This window comes from Poromitra crassiceps (assembly GCF_964638095.1).
Source record: "Poromitra crassiceps genome assembly, chromosome: 15".
NCBI lineage: Eukaryota > Metazoa > Chordata > Actinopteri > Beryciformes > Melamphaidae > Poromitra > Poromitra crassiceps.
In genome coordinates this window covers 15039303-15054585 of record NC_139634.1, presented here as the reverse complement: position 1 = coordinate 15054585, position 15283 = coordinate 15039303, and the positions used below count along the sequence as shown (strand labels likewise).

The 15283-nt window shown below is 42.8% G+C and overlaps 1 protein-coding gene and 3 pseudogenes across 4 annotated transcripts; all 4 read left to right on the top strand.

Annotated features, from left to right (window-relative positions):
* Positions 1 to 185: 185 nt before the first annotated feature.
* Positions 186 to 2642, top strand: LOC310790041 (protocadherin gamma-A4 pseudogene; annotated as a pseudogene). The gene has a single exon. The product of its transcript is annotated as a protocadherin gamma-A4 pseudogene (transcript).
* A 1566-nt stretch (positions 2643 to 4208) lies between these two features.
* LOC310790040 (protocadherin gamma-A11 pseudogene) lies at positions 4209 to 6683 on the top strand (annotated as a pseudogene). Its single transcript has one exon. The product of its transcript is annotated as a protocadherin gamma-A11 pseudogene (transcript).
* A 943-nt stretch (positions 6684 to 7626) lies between these two features.
* Positions 7627 to 10059, top strand: LOC310790039 (protocadherin gamma-A3-like; the record flags this gene model as incomplete). Its single annotated transcript, XM_083651756.1, has 1 exon — positions 7627 to 10059. One exon carries the CDS (start codon positions 7627 to 7629, stop codon positions 10057 to 10059), a length of 2433 nt encoding a protein of 810 aa, XP_083507882.1.
* A 2048-nt stretch (positions 10060 to 12107) lies between these two features.
* LOC310790485 (protocadherin beta-16 pseudogene) lies at positions 12108 to 14516 on the top strand (annotated as a pseudogene). The gene has a single exon. The product of its transcript is annotated as a protocadherin beta-16 pseudogene (transcript).
* Positions 14517 to 15283: the final 767 nt, after the last annotated feature.

Genomic DNA, 15283 nt, shown 5'->3' with positions numbered 1-15283 from the left:
AGCTACTCCTGCTGTATACTCCTAATGTATTGCGGAGAGCAGGACTGTCGACAGCATTCGATCTCTGTTTTCAACCCTGCTGTTGAGACTAACTTATTCATTGACATATTTTGGATAATTTCAGCACCGACCCTTTGACATATCGGCATACCATCGTGTGGAATTAGATGGGTTTGTTGGAGAAAATGCATTTTGTCAGCAAAGGACACTCGATTAAATGGCAAGTACAGGCCTTGATCCTCGTTTGTGTCGTTAAGGCGACGTTCAGCCAAATTCGATACTCTATCCCAGAGGAGATGAGAAAGGGCTCATTTGTAGGAAACGTGGCTGAAGATTTAGGTGTCGACGCAAAGAGAATGAAATCAGGCGGCGCCCGAATTGTTAACGGTGATAGTAGCGAGTATATCAGGCTGGATATAGACAAAGGGATTCTGGTCGTAGGAGAGAGGATAGATAGAGAGAAGCTCTGCGGGCAGACATCGCCCTGTAGCTTGAATTTTGAAATGATCATGATGAATCCAATGCAACTACATAGCATCGTAGTGGAAGTATTGGATGTTAATGATAATGCACCTGCATTTACTGAAAAAGAAATACACTTAGAAATGTCAGAGTCTGCTCTCCCAGGAACCGAATTATTACAAGAGAGTGCAACCGATCCCGATGTTGGCATCAATGCTTTACACGGCTATACATTACACCCGACAACACATTTCAATATTAAGGTCCAGTCCAGCCCAAATGGCATTAAATATGCGCAATTGTACCTTTACACTGCATTAGACCGTGAGAAGGAGGGAAGTCTGCTTCTCACTCTCACTGCTGTGGACGGCGGTGAGCCACAGCGATCGGGGACACTTAAAATACACATAACTGTCTTAGACTCAAATGACAATGCCCCGGTTTTCACACAACCTATTTTTAAAGCGTCTGTAAGCGAAAACGTGCCAAAAGGAACATTAGTGATAACAGTGAGCGCAACAGATGCAGATGAAGGTATGAATGGCCGTGTTACATACCACTTTAATCGCATGTCTAGTAATGTTGCTGAACTATTTAATCTGGACGAAAATACCGGCGATTTAACTGTAAACGGTCAGATTGATTATGAACAGACTAAAATCTACGAGATTGGCGTGCAGGCAAAAGATCAGGGTGGGCAAAGCGCATCAACAAAAGTAATCATTGATGTAACAGATGTGAACGACAATGCTCCTGTAATAACGCTAACGTCGTTTTCTAGCCCCATCGCTGAAGACTCAAAAAGTGGAACTACTGTAGCTATCATAAACATTAAAGATGTAGATTCTGGTAAAAATGGAAAAATAGACTGCTCAATTAACACCAAGATCCCCTTTGTAATCCACTCATCTCTGAAGAATTATTATACACTTGTAACAGATGGTGCCCTGGACAGGGAGCGCAATCCTGACTATAACATTACTTTCACAGCTGTGGATGAGGGTAGCCCACCACTCTCGTCTAACAAGACAATAACACTCAGAGTATCCGATGTGAATGATAATGCCCCTGTTTTTGAGCATAGCTTTAACGAAGCTAATATTATTGAGAATAACTCCCCGGGATTCTCTGTGATCTCCGTGAAAGCACACGACTCTGACTCGGGGCAGAACGCACGGGTATCGTACTTACTAATTGATTCTCTGTTTAATGGAAACCCCATGTCATCTTACATTTCTGTTAACGCAGAAAGTGGGTCCATACAGGCACTCAGATCATTTGACTATGAGCAAATTAAAACGTTGGAGATATTTGTGAAAGCCCAAGATGGGGGGTCCCCGCCACTAATCAGCAATGCCACAGTTAAAATAAATATTCGAGACCAGAACGACAACGCCCCGCAGGTTCTGTACCCAGTCCAGACTGGTGGCTCTCTGGTGGCTGAAATGGTGCCTCGCTCAGCAGATGTGGGCTATCTGGTCACTAAAGTGGTGGCTGTTGATGTGGACTCTGGACAGAATGCCTGGCTCTCCTATAAACTGCAGAAAGCCACAGACAGGGCGCTGTTTGAAGTGGGCTTACAGAATGGAGAAATAAGAACTATCCGCCAAGTCACTGATAAAGATGTTGTGAAACAAAGGCTGACTGTTGTAGTGGAGGACAACGGGCAGCCCTCTCGTTCAGCTACAGTCAATGTTAACGTGGCGGTGGCGGACAGCTTCCCTGAAGTGCTGTCGGAGTTCACTGACTTTACACACGACAAGGAGTACAATGACAACCTGACTTTTTACTTAGTCTTGGCTTTGGCTGTAGTGTCCTTTCTCTTCATCACGTGTTTAGTGGTTATTATATCAGTGAAAATATACAGATGGAGACAGTCTCGCATCCTCTATCACTCCAGTTTGCCGGTGATTCCATATTATCCACCACGTTACTCGGACACTTTGGGGACAGGGACTCTCCCACACGTGTACAATTACGAGGTGTGCAGGACGACTGACTCCAGAAAAAGTGACTGTAAATTCGGCAGAGCCGGTAGTCAGAACGTGCTGATAATGGACCCCAGTTCTACAGGAACGATGCAGCGGATACAGAGTGAGAAGAGCATCCTGGACGAACCAGACTCTCCTCTAGAGGTGAGGTCAAAGTTTATTAATTTGAAACGAGCTTTGTTGATGTAAAATGCCTGCATATGGTTGGTTGCATTCAAACATTATGACTTGTGTGTCAAGACTTTATAAAAAGAATAGAAACCGCACACTCTGGCTCCGATGCAATGAATTTAATAAAAGGACAACGTTTCGGCCTGGTGGCCTTTGTCAAGTCATGTGTCATTGTGTGTCAAGACTTCCCATGTAGGCCTTACATATGCGGGTCCTGTTCAGCACCACGAGTCGGACAGCTCCTCTTAGGCTTATATTGCTGTATATAAGCAGCTAGCCGCGGTGCCGTATGGGCATTTTCAGCACCGTGGACAGCGTCTGATTTCATTCGCATCACTTCACTGGGCCTTTATGTGTGAAGTTATTCATTGATGCCTTACTAGTATAGGTCTGCAGCAATTTGTATACATCCATTGTGTTATAATTTGTAGCTGATTGAGTAGCTGCGATGGAATTGAATTTCATGGGATCTTAATTATATTTTTCTTACCAATCTTACATTAAACAACCCAGTTGTTTATTTTTGTGTTTGGACTGACTGCATTGTGCAAAGTATTTGTCTGCAGAGTCCAGTGCGGCTCAGATTTTATTTCAGACCCACAACTGGTGGACATGGCATGTCTTTCTTGAGTTTTAGGCTGTACTGTTTCACAGTGTTTCAAAGCATGATGTACTGTAGGTCGACCTTTCTTCATGAAATCTTAGTATTTCATTCAAGTACGTTTCATTGTATTTGAGGTGCGAGGGCAAGCATTGCATTTGTCTGAAAGGGTAATTGTAATGATTAGAGATTAGGTAACCTTTGATCATTCATCAGGTCTATGCGTTTTAATTATAGGGGTATGCCATAACATGGGTTCACTCAAGTCTGGCATTTCAGAACCCTGGACAGTTGAACGCTACCTCTTTCTCTCCTTTATCTTTTTCCATTTGACTAAGATTCCCCTATTTACAATTCACTTTAGTGCAATGGCTTCCAATCGTGTCAAAGACTCGATGTTTTTTGTTGTATGCTGCTGCGATAACATGGATTACAATTGCACATACTGAGTTTCCGACCGTCATGTGTCAGATAATTCACTCAGCGCCAGGCAGACCAAAGGTGCATGCTTTCATGATTGTGAATCATTGTGTAGGCTATAGGTTGAGGATGAACTCGGTTTCAACAAATCAAGACAACATTATTTGATCATTTAATAATAGTGATATGGAAGATAACTATATGATTTATCTTTATAGTTTACAATATAGGCATGCAGTTCCATAATAGCCTACTTTATTACTGTGCTTCATAATTTGATGTTTTTTCTCCCATCTCTCTGCAAATGGTAATGCTGTTCATGTTTTGGGCTCTAAGGGACGCTATTGGTCAGTTAAACAAATAGCCGCGTGAGTTAATCGAGCCAGCGCCCCCATGACTGCGTTTAACAGAGCCGAACAGACATGGGCTTTGCAGGACGACGGGGGCAAATTCTTTCATAAAGAGAGCTGCTTAAAATATAGAGGATCACTATAGTGCAACTGGATTTGTTCATTGTGGACTGTATATTTGAGGTTGTTGATCTTGGATTTTTTCTTTCTGATATGGCGTTTGAAAAATCAGATTCTTGGTGCAGAAAATGGCGTTTGTATTGTGGGCCATGGATGTTTTTGCTTTTCCTTTCATATCTCAATCACATCGTCTCTGGCCAAATCCGCTATTCAATCCCAGAAGAGATGAAGAAGGGATCACTTATCGGTAACGTAGCACAAGACCTTGGTTTGGATGTGAAAAGGCTCCGTTCTGGCCGGGCCCGTATCGTGACCGGGGAAAACATCCAGTACACCGAGCTGAAGACGGACAAAGGGATTCTCGTTGTCAATGAGAGAATAGACCGAGAGCAGCTTTGTGGAGACGTCACACCGTGTAGCTTCAGCTTTGAGGTGATTTTAGAAAACCCCATGGAATTGCATCGAGTAACTGTGGAAATTACTGACATTAATGACAATTCACCGATGTTTAGGAAAGATGAGATTAAATTCGAAATAAGTGAATTGGCTACCCTGGGATCACGCTTTATATTAGCCAGTGCAGAAGACCCAGATGTAGGTAATAATGGTCTACAGAAATACATACTGACTAACAATGATATTTTTGGGTTGAAGCAACACTCAACTCAAGATGGTAGAAATGCAGAAATGATCTTACAAAAATCATTAGATAGAGAAACTCAGCCAAGAATATCGTTGAAGCTCATCGCTGTGGACGGTGGAAATCCACAGAGATCTGGCACAGTAAATATAGACATCACTGTCCTCGATGCTAATGATAACCCTCCCGTTTTTAACCAGTCAGTCTATAGGGCTGCTGTTACGGAAAACGCAGCAAAGGGTACTTATATTACGACAGTGAATGCTAGTGATGCAGATAGTGGATCAAACGGTCTCGTCACATATGGGTTTTCCAACATGAAAGAGCGTCTAACTGACATATTTCAAATAGATGAAATCACGGGAGTGATAACACTTCTGGGTCAAATAGATTATGAGAAAGATAAGAAATATGAAATCACGATTGAGGCTGTAGACCAAGGAGGTCTTACTGATTCAAGTAAGGTATTAATTGAGATTGTAGACATCAACGATAATGCACCTGTTATAAATGTCATGTCTTTCTCCAGCCCTGTGCCTGAAGATGCTGCCTCTGGTACCACAGTGGCAATAATAAACGTGAAAGACGCAGACTCAGAGCAAAATGGTCAAATTACATGTTCAATAGATAACAGCCTCCCATTTAAGATTAAATCAACATTGACCAATTATTATACGTTAATAACAGATTCAGCTTTTGACAGGGAGTTTATGCCAGAATATAACATAACTGTAAAGGCGGCTGATTCGGGATCTCCTTCCCAGTCTAGCACTGTAACGTTACGTCTGCGAATCTCTGATGTAAATGACAATGCTCCATTGTTTGACAAAATCACTTATGATGCTTACATCACAGAGAATAATCCCCCTGGAATGTCTATATTTACCGTCAGCGCGCGTGACTCTGACTGGAATCAAAACGCGAGAATATCATACTTTCTCGAAGACACACGAGTTAGTGGTAGTCCAGTCTCTACTTATGTATCCATAAACTCTGAAACTGGAGTTTTACACGCAGTACGCTCCTTTGATTATGAACAAATTCAACGCCTTCAATTAGTTGTCAGGGCGCAGGATGGAGGCTCTCCTCCACTTAGTAGCAATGTGACTGTGAAAATACTGATCCAGGACCAGAACGACAACGCCCCTCAGGTTCTGTACCCAGTCCAGACTGGTGGCTCTCGGGTGGCTGAAATGGTGCCTCGTTCATCAGATGTGGGCTATCTGGTCACTAAAGTGGTGGCTGTTGATGTGGACTCTGGACAGAATGCCTGGCTCTCCTATAAACTGCAGAAAGCCACAGACAGGGCGCTGTTTGAAGTGGGCTTACAGAATGGAGAAATAAGAACTATCCGCCAAGTCACTGATAAAGATGTTGTGAAACAAAGGCTGACTGTTGTAGTGGAGGACAACGGGCAGCCCTCTCGTTCAGCTACAGTCAATGTTAACGTGGCGGTGGCGGACAGCTTCCCTGAAGTGTTGTCGGAGTTCACTGACTTTACACACGACAAGGAGTACAATGACAACCTGACTTTTTACTTAGTCTTGGCTTTGGCTGTAGTGTCCTTTCTCTTCATCACGTGTTTAGTGGTTATTATATCAGTGAAAATATACAGATGGAGACAGTCTCGCATCCTCTATCACTCCAGTCTCCCGGTGATTCCATATTATCCACCACGTTACTCAGACACTTTGGGGACAGGGACTCTCCCACACGTGTACAATTACGAGGTGTGCAGGACGACTGACTCCAGAAAGAGTGACTGTAAGTTCGGCAGAGCCGGTAGTCAGAACGTGCTGATAATGGACCCCAGTTCTACAGGGACGATGCAGCGAATACAGAGTGAGAAGAGCATCTTGGATGAACCAGACTCTCCCCTAGAGGTGAGGTCAAATTGTATTAATTTGAAACGAGCGTCGTTGATGTAAAATGTCTCAAATTGTTTCATTCAAACATTGTGTGTCAAGACTTCCCTGAGTTTACATACAGGCTTTCTGCATCCTGATCCTTTTCAGCACTATACGGTTCGGACAGCTCCGTTCCAGGCTGTTATTGTTGTAAAATGCCTGTCCTTATGAAGCAAACATAATTGTTTACACCATAACACGGGCAATGTAATTGTCCAATCCAACAGGCGACGTTGGTGGAAAACGCATTTCAGCACCGCGATGGTGAACAGTTCCACTTGCAATGAGTGCGCATTGACTGGAACACTGCCCTGTTTTCTGCTGGTTTTCTGAGAACGCTGTGTGTGCTTGTGTCCTGTTGCTCTATCTGCGCGTATTTATTACTGCTGCCATGGCTTTGTTGTGGGTTAGTGACAAATAGTCCATTCTGATCTTCTGTTTTTATTTTGTTTCTGTCTGGGATGATGGAAATAACCCCTCTGAATTGAGTGAGACATTAGATCATTCTCAGGTTGCAAACAGAGTTTCATGCTCTCCAAATACATGTTATTACACGTTATTATTTCAGCTTTAAATTATTTGCCCTGTGGTTCCCGGCCTTTTTCTGTATACAATATAGGATAAATCCAACGTTAATTGAAGTGATTACGGACATTGAAGACTTTCATAGAATAATTTGGTTTCAAGAAGTGAACTCTTTTGGTGTTCACCATTTTGGACTCTAAGTGACGCTGTTGATCACAAAAAAAAGGCCTGCTCTGTAGCAGCGATGTAGAGGAGTGAAATGAATCATTGTACAAGGTGGGGCTTGATGGAGATACACTCGCTTTGGCAGCATTTTAAAAGGAATAACTTGGAAAGAGGGAATGCTCGATTTTTTTGACCCGGAATATTTATACATCTTTGCATCCCTTGCAAGAGGGCTAATTCTTTTTTATCTTCACTCGGATTCTATTATCAAGACATGGCGATACGTCAGCCCCAATGCGGAAAATGGCAGATGATGTTGTTTTTCGTGTCTTTCATTTCCACCGTTGACGGTCAAATCCGGTATTCAATCCCGGAGGAGATGAAGAAAGGCTCTCTTATCGGTAATGTAGCACAAGACCTGGGTTTGGATCTGAAAAGGCTCCGTTCTGGCCGGGCCCGTATCGTGACCGGAGAAAACATCCAGTACACCGAGCTGAAGACAGACAAAGGCATTCTAGTTGTGAATGAGAGAATAGACCGAGAGCAGCTTTGTGGAGATGTCACACCCTGCAGCTTCAGCTTCGAAATCATTTTAGAAAACCCAATTGAACTGCACCGTGTAATAGTAGAAATATTGGATGTCAATGACAATGCGCCAACTTTCAAAAGCAATCAAATTAATTTGGATATTAGCGAGTCTGCTACAATAGGATCTCATTTCGATTTAGAAAGCGCATATGACCGCGACGTAGGCGTTAACAATTTCCAAAATTATGTTCTATCCTCAAATGACAATTTCATTTTGAAACAACATTCAAACGCCGATGGAATTAACTTCGCTGAAATGATTTTACAGAAGCCCTTAGACAGAGAGGTGAATCCGCATCTCTCTTTAAAGCTGATAGCAGTGGACGGTGGAACTCCACCGAGATCTGGTACAGCAAATATACACATCACTGTTTTGGATGCCAACGACAATGCTCCCGTATTTAACCAATCAGTGTACAGGGCTACAGTGACAGAAAATGCCCCTATTGGTACATATATCACTACTGTGAATGCTTCAGACGCCGATAGTGGGTCTAACGGTTTAGTTACTTACAGTTTGTCTGACCTAAAGGGAAACGCGGCGAATATATTTGAAATTGACAGTGTCTCTGGTAAAATATCTGTTGCTGATAAGATTGATTTCGAAAAAGATAAGAAATATGAATTAAGAGTTGGGGCCAAAGATCATGGTGGTCTATCTGATGCAAGTAAAGTTATAATTGAAGTTATTGACGTCAATGATAATGCTCCAGTTATCAATGTAATGTCATTCTCCAGCACAATATTAGAAGATGTCCCCCCTGGCACGACCATAGCTGTCATCAGTGTTAAAGATGCAGACTCAGATAGAAACGGTCAAATAACATGTTCAATAGACTCTAAACTCCCGTTTAAAATTCAGACCTCTTTGACTAATTATTACAATTTGCTTTCAGCTGTACCTTTCGACCGTGAAACGACACCAGAATATAACGTAACTATAACTGCCACCGATTCAGGGTCACCTCCCCTTTCTAGTACAACGAGTTTACACATTAGAATCTCAGACGTGAATGACAATGCACCGCTGTTCACTAAACCAAGCTATTCAGCTAATATAGTTGAAAATAATTCCCCAGGGGTGTCAATATTTAGTGTGAGCGCACGAGATTCTGATTGGAATCAAAACGCGAGAATCTCGTACCTCCTCGAGGACACACAGTTCAGTGGTAGTCCAATCTCGTCTTATGTCTCCATAAACTCTGAAACGGGAGTTTTACACGCAGTACGCTCCTTCGATTATGAACAAATTAAACAACTGCAACTAATAATCAAAGCGCAGGATGGAGGCTCTCCTCCACTCAGTAGCAATGTGACTGTGAAAATACTGATCCAGGACCAGAACGACAACGCTCCTCAGGTTCTGTACCCAGTCCAGACTGGTGGCTCTCTGGTGGCTGAAATGGTGCCTCGCTCAACAGATGTGGGCTATCTGGTCACTAAAGTGGTGGCTGTTGATGTGGACTCTGGACAGAATGCCTGGCTCTCCTATAAACTGCAGAAAGCCACAGACAGGGCGCTGTTTGAAGTGGGCTTACAGAATGGAGAAATAAGAACTATCCGCCAAGTCACTGATAAAGATGTTGTGAAACAAAGACTGACTGTTGTAGTGGAGGACAACGGGCAGCCCTCTCGTTCAGCTACAGTCAATGTTAACGTGGCGGTGGCGGACAGCTTCCCTGAAGTGCTGTCGGAGTTCACTGACTTTACACACGACAAGGAGTACAATGACAACCTGACTTTTTACTTAGTCTTGGCTTTGGCTGTAGTTTCCTTTCTCTTCATCACGTGTTTAGTGGTTATTATATCAGTGAAAATATACAGATGGAGACAGTCTCGCGTCTATCACTCCAGTCTGCCGGTGATTCCATATTATCCACCACGTTACTCAGACACTTTGGGGACAGGGACTCTCCCACACGTGTACAATTACGAGGTGTGCAGGACGACTGACTCCAGAAAGAGTGACTGTAAATTCGGCAGAGCTGGTAGTCAGAACGTGTTGATAATGGAGCCCAGTGCTACAGGGACGATGCAGCGGATACAGAGTGAGAAGAGCATCCTGGATGAACCAGACTCTCCTCTGGAGGTTTGTTCACTACATTATAAGATTGTTTAGCAAAAATATTATTTTGAACCATAACATTGGCAAGGTAAATGCCCAATCTAACACCAGGCGCGTTTGATGAAAATGTAGTTTCAGCACTGCGATGGTGAACAGTTCCACTTCTAATGAGAGTGCATTGATTGGAAAAATGCTATGTGCTTTCTGCTGGTTTTCTGACAACGCTGTCTGCATGTATGGCCTGTTGTTGAATGCTATATCTTCTGCATTGATTTATTACGACTTTGTTGCGAGTTTGCGTCAGATAGTCCATTTTATTTTTATTTCCCTCCGGGCCGCTGAGGGCAATAACCATTCCGAATTGAGTGACACATTACAACATTCTCAGTAGGTGCAAACAGATTTATATGCACTACAAATACATGTTATTGCACCTTTATTATCCAGTGAATAACGCTGCAATGTTTAATTATAAACATAATGTACAATATATTTATGTTTCAGTTGAATCTGTCAGCTTCATGTCATCACCTGCTCAGCATTCTGGGCAAAAGTGATGTTCGATTTCACTTATCCAAACTCTTGTTTATAGATTTTTCTGTTAACAAACTATCATCCCACAAGTATTAATCTAATAATATATTAGTATGTTGATGCAACAGTTGTATACGTGAACCAACATCGTTTATAGATGGCCATACTACACGGAATATAATTAAACTAAAACACGATAGCCCGTATCAAATGTTATTCAGGACCATGGATAGCGAAAACGAAAGTTATGTTGCTCTGCAGTGTAGCAAAAGTACTTTTCAAAGCAATTACATGTTTTGCTCTGTCAGAGCAACGAGAGCGTGTGTGTGTGTGTGTGTGTGTGTGTGTGTGTGTGTGTGTGTGTGTGTGTGTGTGTGTGTGTGTGTGTGTGTGTGTGTGTGTGTGTGTGTGTGTGTGTGTGTTTGTGCTTAGAGGTTAGAATATGGATGTTAATGCAAGTCTTCTCAGTTAGTTGATATCATTGTTTGTTATTCAGGACCTTGGACAGTGAAGTGGAAATTGCAGTGTAGTCGCTTTCAGTGTGTGTGTGTGTGTGTGTGTGTGTGTGTGTGTGTGTGTGTGTGTGTGTGTGTGTGTGTGTGTGTGTGTGTGTGTGTGTGTGTGTGTGTGTGTGTGTGTGTGTGTGTGTGCGCGCGCGTGTGTGTTATTTGTGTGTGTGTGTGTGTGTGTGTGTGTGTGTGTGTGTGTGTGTGTGTGTGTGTGTGTGTGTGTGTGTGTGTGTGTGTGTGCGTGTCATTTATTTATTTATTTATGTATTTATGTATTTTATATTATATTATATTATATTATATTATATATTTTTCTTTTTCCACACAACTCAGTGGGCTTGTTTTCATTTTAAAGAATGGCTTTGATCTGTTTTTGCAAAGGAACTCTTGAATACTTTTGTAGTTTTTGTTTGTTTGGTGTGTGTGTGTGTGTGTGTGTGTGTGTGTGTGTGTGTGTGTGTGTGTGTGTGTGTGTGTGTGTGTGTGTGTGTGTGTGTGTGTGTGTGTGTGTGTGTGTGTGTTTCGTTGTGCCCGCCTAAAACGTTTACATGCGGACATTGTACATTAGGCGTGCGGGTTAAATTCACATTGTGTGCTACTTGTATCGAAATGGCCTTCGCAGCAATCCTATTCCGGGTTTTCTATAAAATGCCTTCCTTCTACTGCGTTTTTCCTTAAGATTTACGTCTATGAAGAGGTTTTATTATTTACTGGGTGACTGACTTGTCATTGACGTGATGGCAAGACATGACTTTTAATTCATCCATCGGTTTTGAGCTTTTTTGTTTTCCTGCAATTTAACCATGTGGACAGAGAGGGCCGCTGTAGACCAATGAGTTGCATTTTATAGTGCAAGCTGGCAGAGGAACCTCTCCCATCATCTCCATTAAAGAGAGAATGTGACAGACTCCAGAGCTTACACAGTTCGGGAGAAGAGCGAAGAAAGGCATCGACCTAAGATTTTCTTTTTTCAAGATAGGGATTTTGTACTTTGTATTTGAACACTTGCCTTGAAGAATATACATCAAAGGGATTTAAATGATTCTCGGTGCAGGAGAAATGTCGGGGAGAACAATGAGACGGCAAGTACTGTTATTTGTCTCGGTCCTCTCTCTCAGCTCGGTGCTCGGGCAGGTCAGCTACTCCATTCCTGAGGAAATGGCGAAAGGCTCTTTAGTCGGAAATATAGCACAAGATTTAGGTTTGGATGTAAAACGACTTAAATCAGGGAAAGCTCGGTTACACACGGGAAATTACGCTGAATACATCGAGCTGAATAGAGAAAGAGGTGTACTGCTCATCAGAGAAAGAATAGACAGAGAAACACTGTGCGGACAGACGACGCCTTGCGCTTTACATTTTCAGATCATTTTGGAAAATCCAATCGAGTTTTATAGGGTCACAATCGAAATACTCGATGTTAATGACAACGCTCCTCTTTTCCAGAAGGATTCATTGCGATTTGATATAAGCGAGTCGGCTATGATCGGTGCAAAATTTGTTCTCGAGAGGGCCTTTGATTCCGATATTGGGATGAATGGTCTCCAAAGCTACTCGCTCAATCCTACCGACAATTTCATTTTGAAACTGCACACTCAAGCTGATGGTAGTAAAAAGGTAGAAATGGTTTTACAGAAACCTTTAGACCGAGAGAAACACGAGCAGATATCTCTGTTGCTAACTGCGATAGATGGAGGAGACCCAAACATGTCTGGGACTGTGAAGATTTACGTAACTGTTTTAGACGCAAATGACAATGCTCCTGTTTTTACACAACCGATATACAAGGCACGTTTGTTAGAGAATTCTCTGAAAGGTACATTATTGACTACAGTAAGAGCATCAGATATGGATCTTGGTTCAAATGGCTTGGTAACCTATTCGATATCAAGTAGCACAGTTGGTATTATGGATCACTTTGAAATAGATGAAAATAACGGTGAAGTGCGTTTGATAGGCGAAGTTGATTATGAAAAGTCAAAACAATATCAAATCGATATTGAAGCTAAAGACCATGGGGGGCTGTCGGATTCTAGTAAGTTGGTAGTAGATATAATTGATATTAATGACAACAAACCTCTCATAGATCTTATGTCAACATCACGTTCGATACCGGAAGACTCTCAATCTCAGACAGTAATAGCGGTAATGAGTGTACATGATCCAGACTCTGACAAAAATGGAGTAGTGAACTGCGTCCTCGGTGAAAACGTCGCGTTCGTAATCAAATCTACCTCGAATGGTTTCTACAGCCTAGTGACAGACAGTGATTTAGACAGAGAGAGAGCCTCTGAGTATAATCTCACGGTGACGTGCTCTGATGAGGGAGTGCCCTCCCTCTCCAGCAGCGTCACTCTCACCTTACTGATCTCAGATGTGAATGACAACGCACCTGTCTTTGAGAGGAGCTCATATGAGGCCTACATTGTAGAAAACAACACACCAGGCCTCTCTATATTCACAGTGAAAGCCAGAGACGCTGACTGGAACCAGAATGCCCGTGTTTCTTACATACTGGAGGACTCCTCTGTTAACGGAGTGCCCGTCTCCTCATATGTGTCCGTTAGTGCTGATAGCGGAGTCATCCATGCAGTGCGCTCTTTTGACTACGAGCAGATCAAGGATTTCAAGTTCCATGTCAAAGCGCAGGATGGAGGCTCTCCTCCACTCAGTAGCAATGTGACTGTGAAAATACTGATCCAGGACCAGAACGACAACGCCCCTCAGGTTCTGTACCCAGTCCAGACTGGTGGCTCTCTGGTGGCTGAAATGGTGCCTCGCTCAGCAGATGTGGGCTATCTGGTCACTAAAGTGGTGGCTGTTGATGTGGACTCTGGACAGAATGCCTGGCTCTCCTATAAACTGCAGAAAGCCACAGACAGGGCGCTGTTTGAAGTGGGCTTACAGAATGGAGAAATAAGAACTATCCGCCAAGTCACTGATAAAGATGTTGTGAAACAAAGACTGACTGTTGTAGTGGAGGACAACGGGCAGCCCTCTCGTTCAGCTACAGTCAATGTTAACGTGGCGGTGGCGGACAGCTTCCCTGAAGTGTTGTCGGAGTTCACTGACTTTACACACGACAAGGAGTACAATGACAACCTGACTTTTTACTTAGTCTTGGCTTTGGCTGTAGTGTCCTTTCTCTTCATCACGTGTTTAGTGGTTATTATATCAGTGAAAATATACAGATGGAGACAGTCTCGCATCCTCTATCATTCCAGTCTGCCGGTGATTCCATATTATCCACCACGTTACTCAGACACTTTGGGGACAGGGACTCTCCCACACGTGTACAATTACGAGGTGTGCAGGACGACTGACTCCAGAAAGAGTGACTGTAAATTCGGCAGAGCCGGTAGTCAGAACGTGCTGATAATGGACCCCAGTTCTACAGGGACGATGCAGCGGATACAGAGTGAGAAGAGCATCCTGGATGAACCAGACTCTCCTCTAGAGGTGAGTTAAAGAATTCGGACAATTTTTTATGTAATTCAGTGTCATGGAACAGCGGTGCTCATATCATTTTCAGCACCATGGGCACCGTCTGATTTAGTTTGCGTCACTTCACTGTTGGCCTTTGTGTGGGAAGTTCTAGATGGCTTAATGCTGAAGGCCTGTAGCTTGCTCATGTATTGCAAGCCATTGTCAATTGCCAATTTGACGATGCAGCGGATACATAACATTCTGCACAACAGGCTCTCGTCTATGTTAGCTTGCAGAGTGGATATGTCTATTCCTTTTTAAAATTACGTTTTGCCTCGTCTAAACTTAAATTTTATTTTTTCAAATAAATGCTACGAATACGAAGTAATTGCTCATAAAAAGTCAAAAAGACATAGGCCTACATGTAAATCAAAAAGCTTTTATAACTCAAAACGGCTGGTAACCAAACGAGATTGCTTGATCAATTTTGTTTTACCGTGGGAATCTATTTTGTTTAATTTCCCATGTAATGTCACCTGCATTTGAATACATTCCATCTGCATTGACTATAAGGTCAATTATTACAAGTTCGCTGTCTACTCCTTCTGCTCGATGTATTTCAGCACCATGGACAGTGCATTGCACAGGAAGACGCCTCGTATTCCTTGCTGTTGTTCACATCTTGTGTGTGTGTGTGTGTGTGTGTGTGTGTGTGTGTGTGTGTGTGTGTGTGTGTGTGTGTGTGTGTGTGTGTGTGTGTGTGTGTGTGTGTGTGTGTGTGTGTGTGTGTGTGTGTGTGTGTGTGTGTG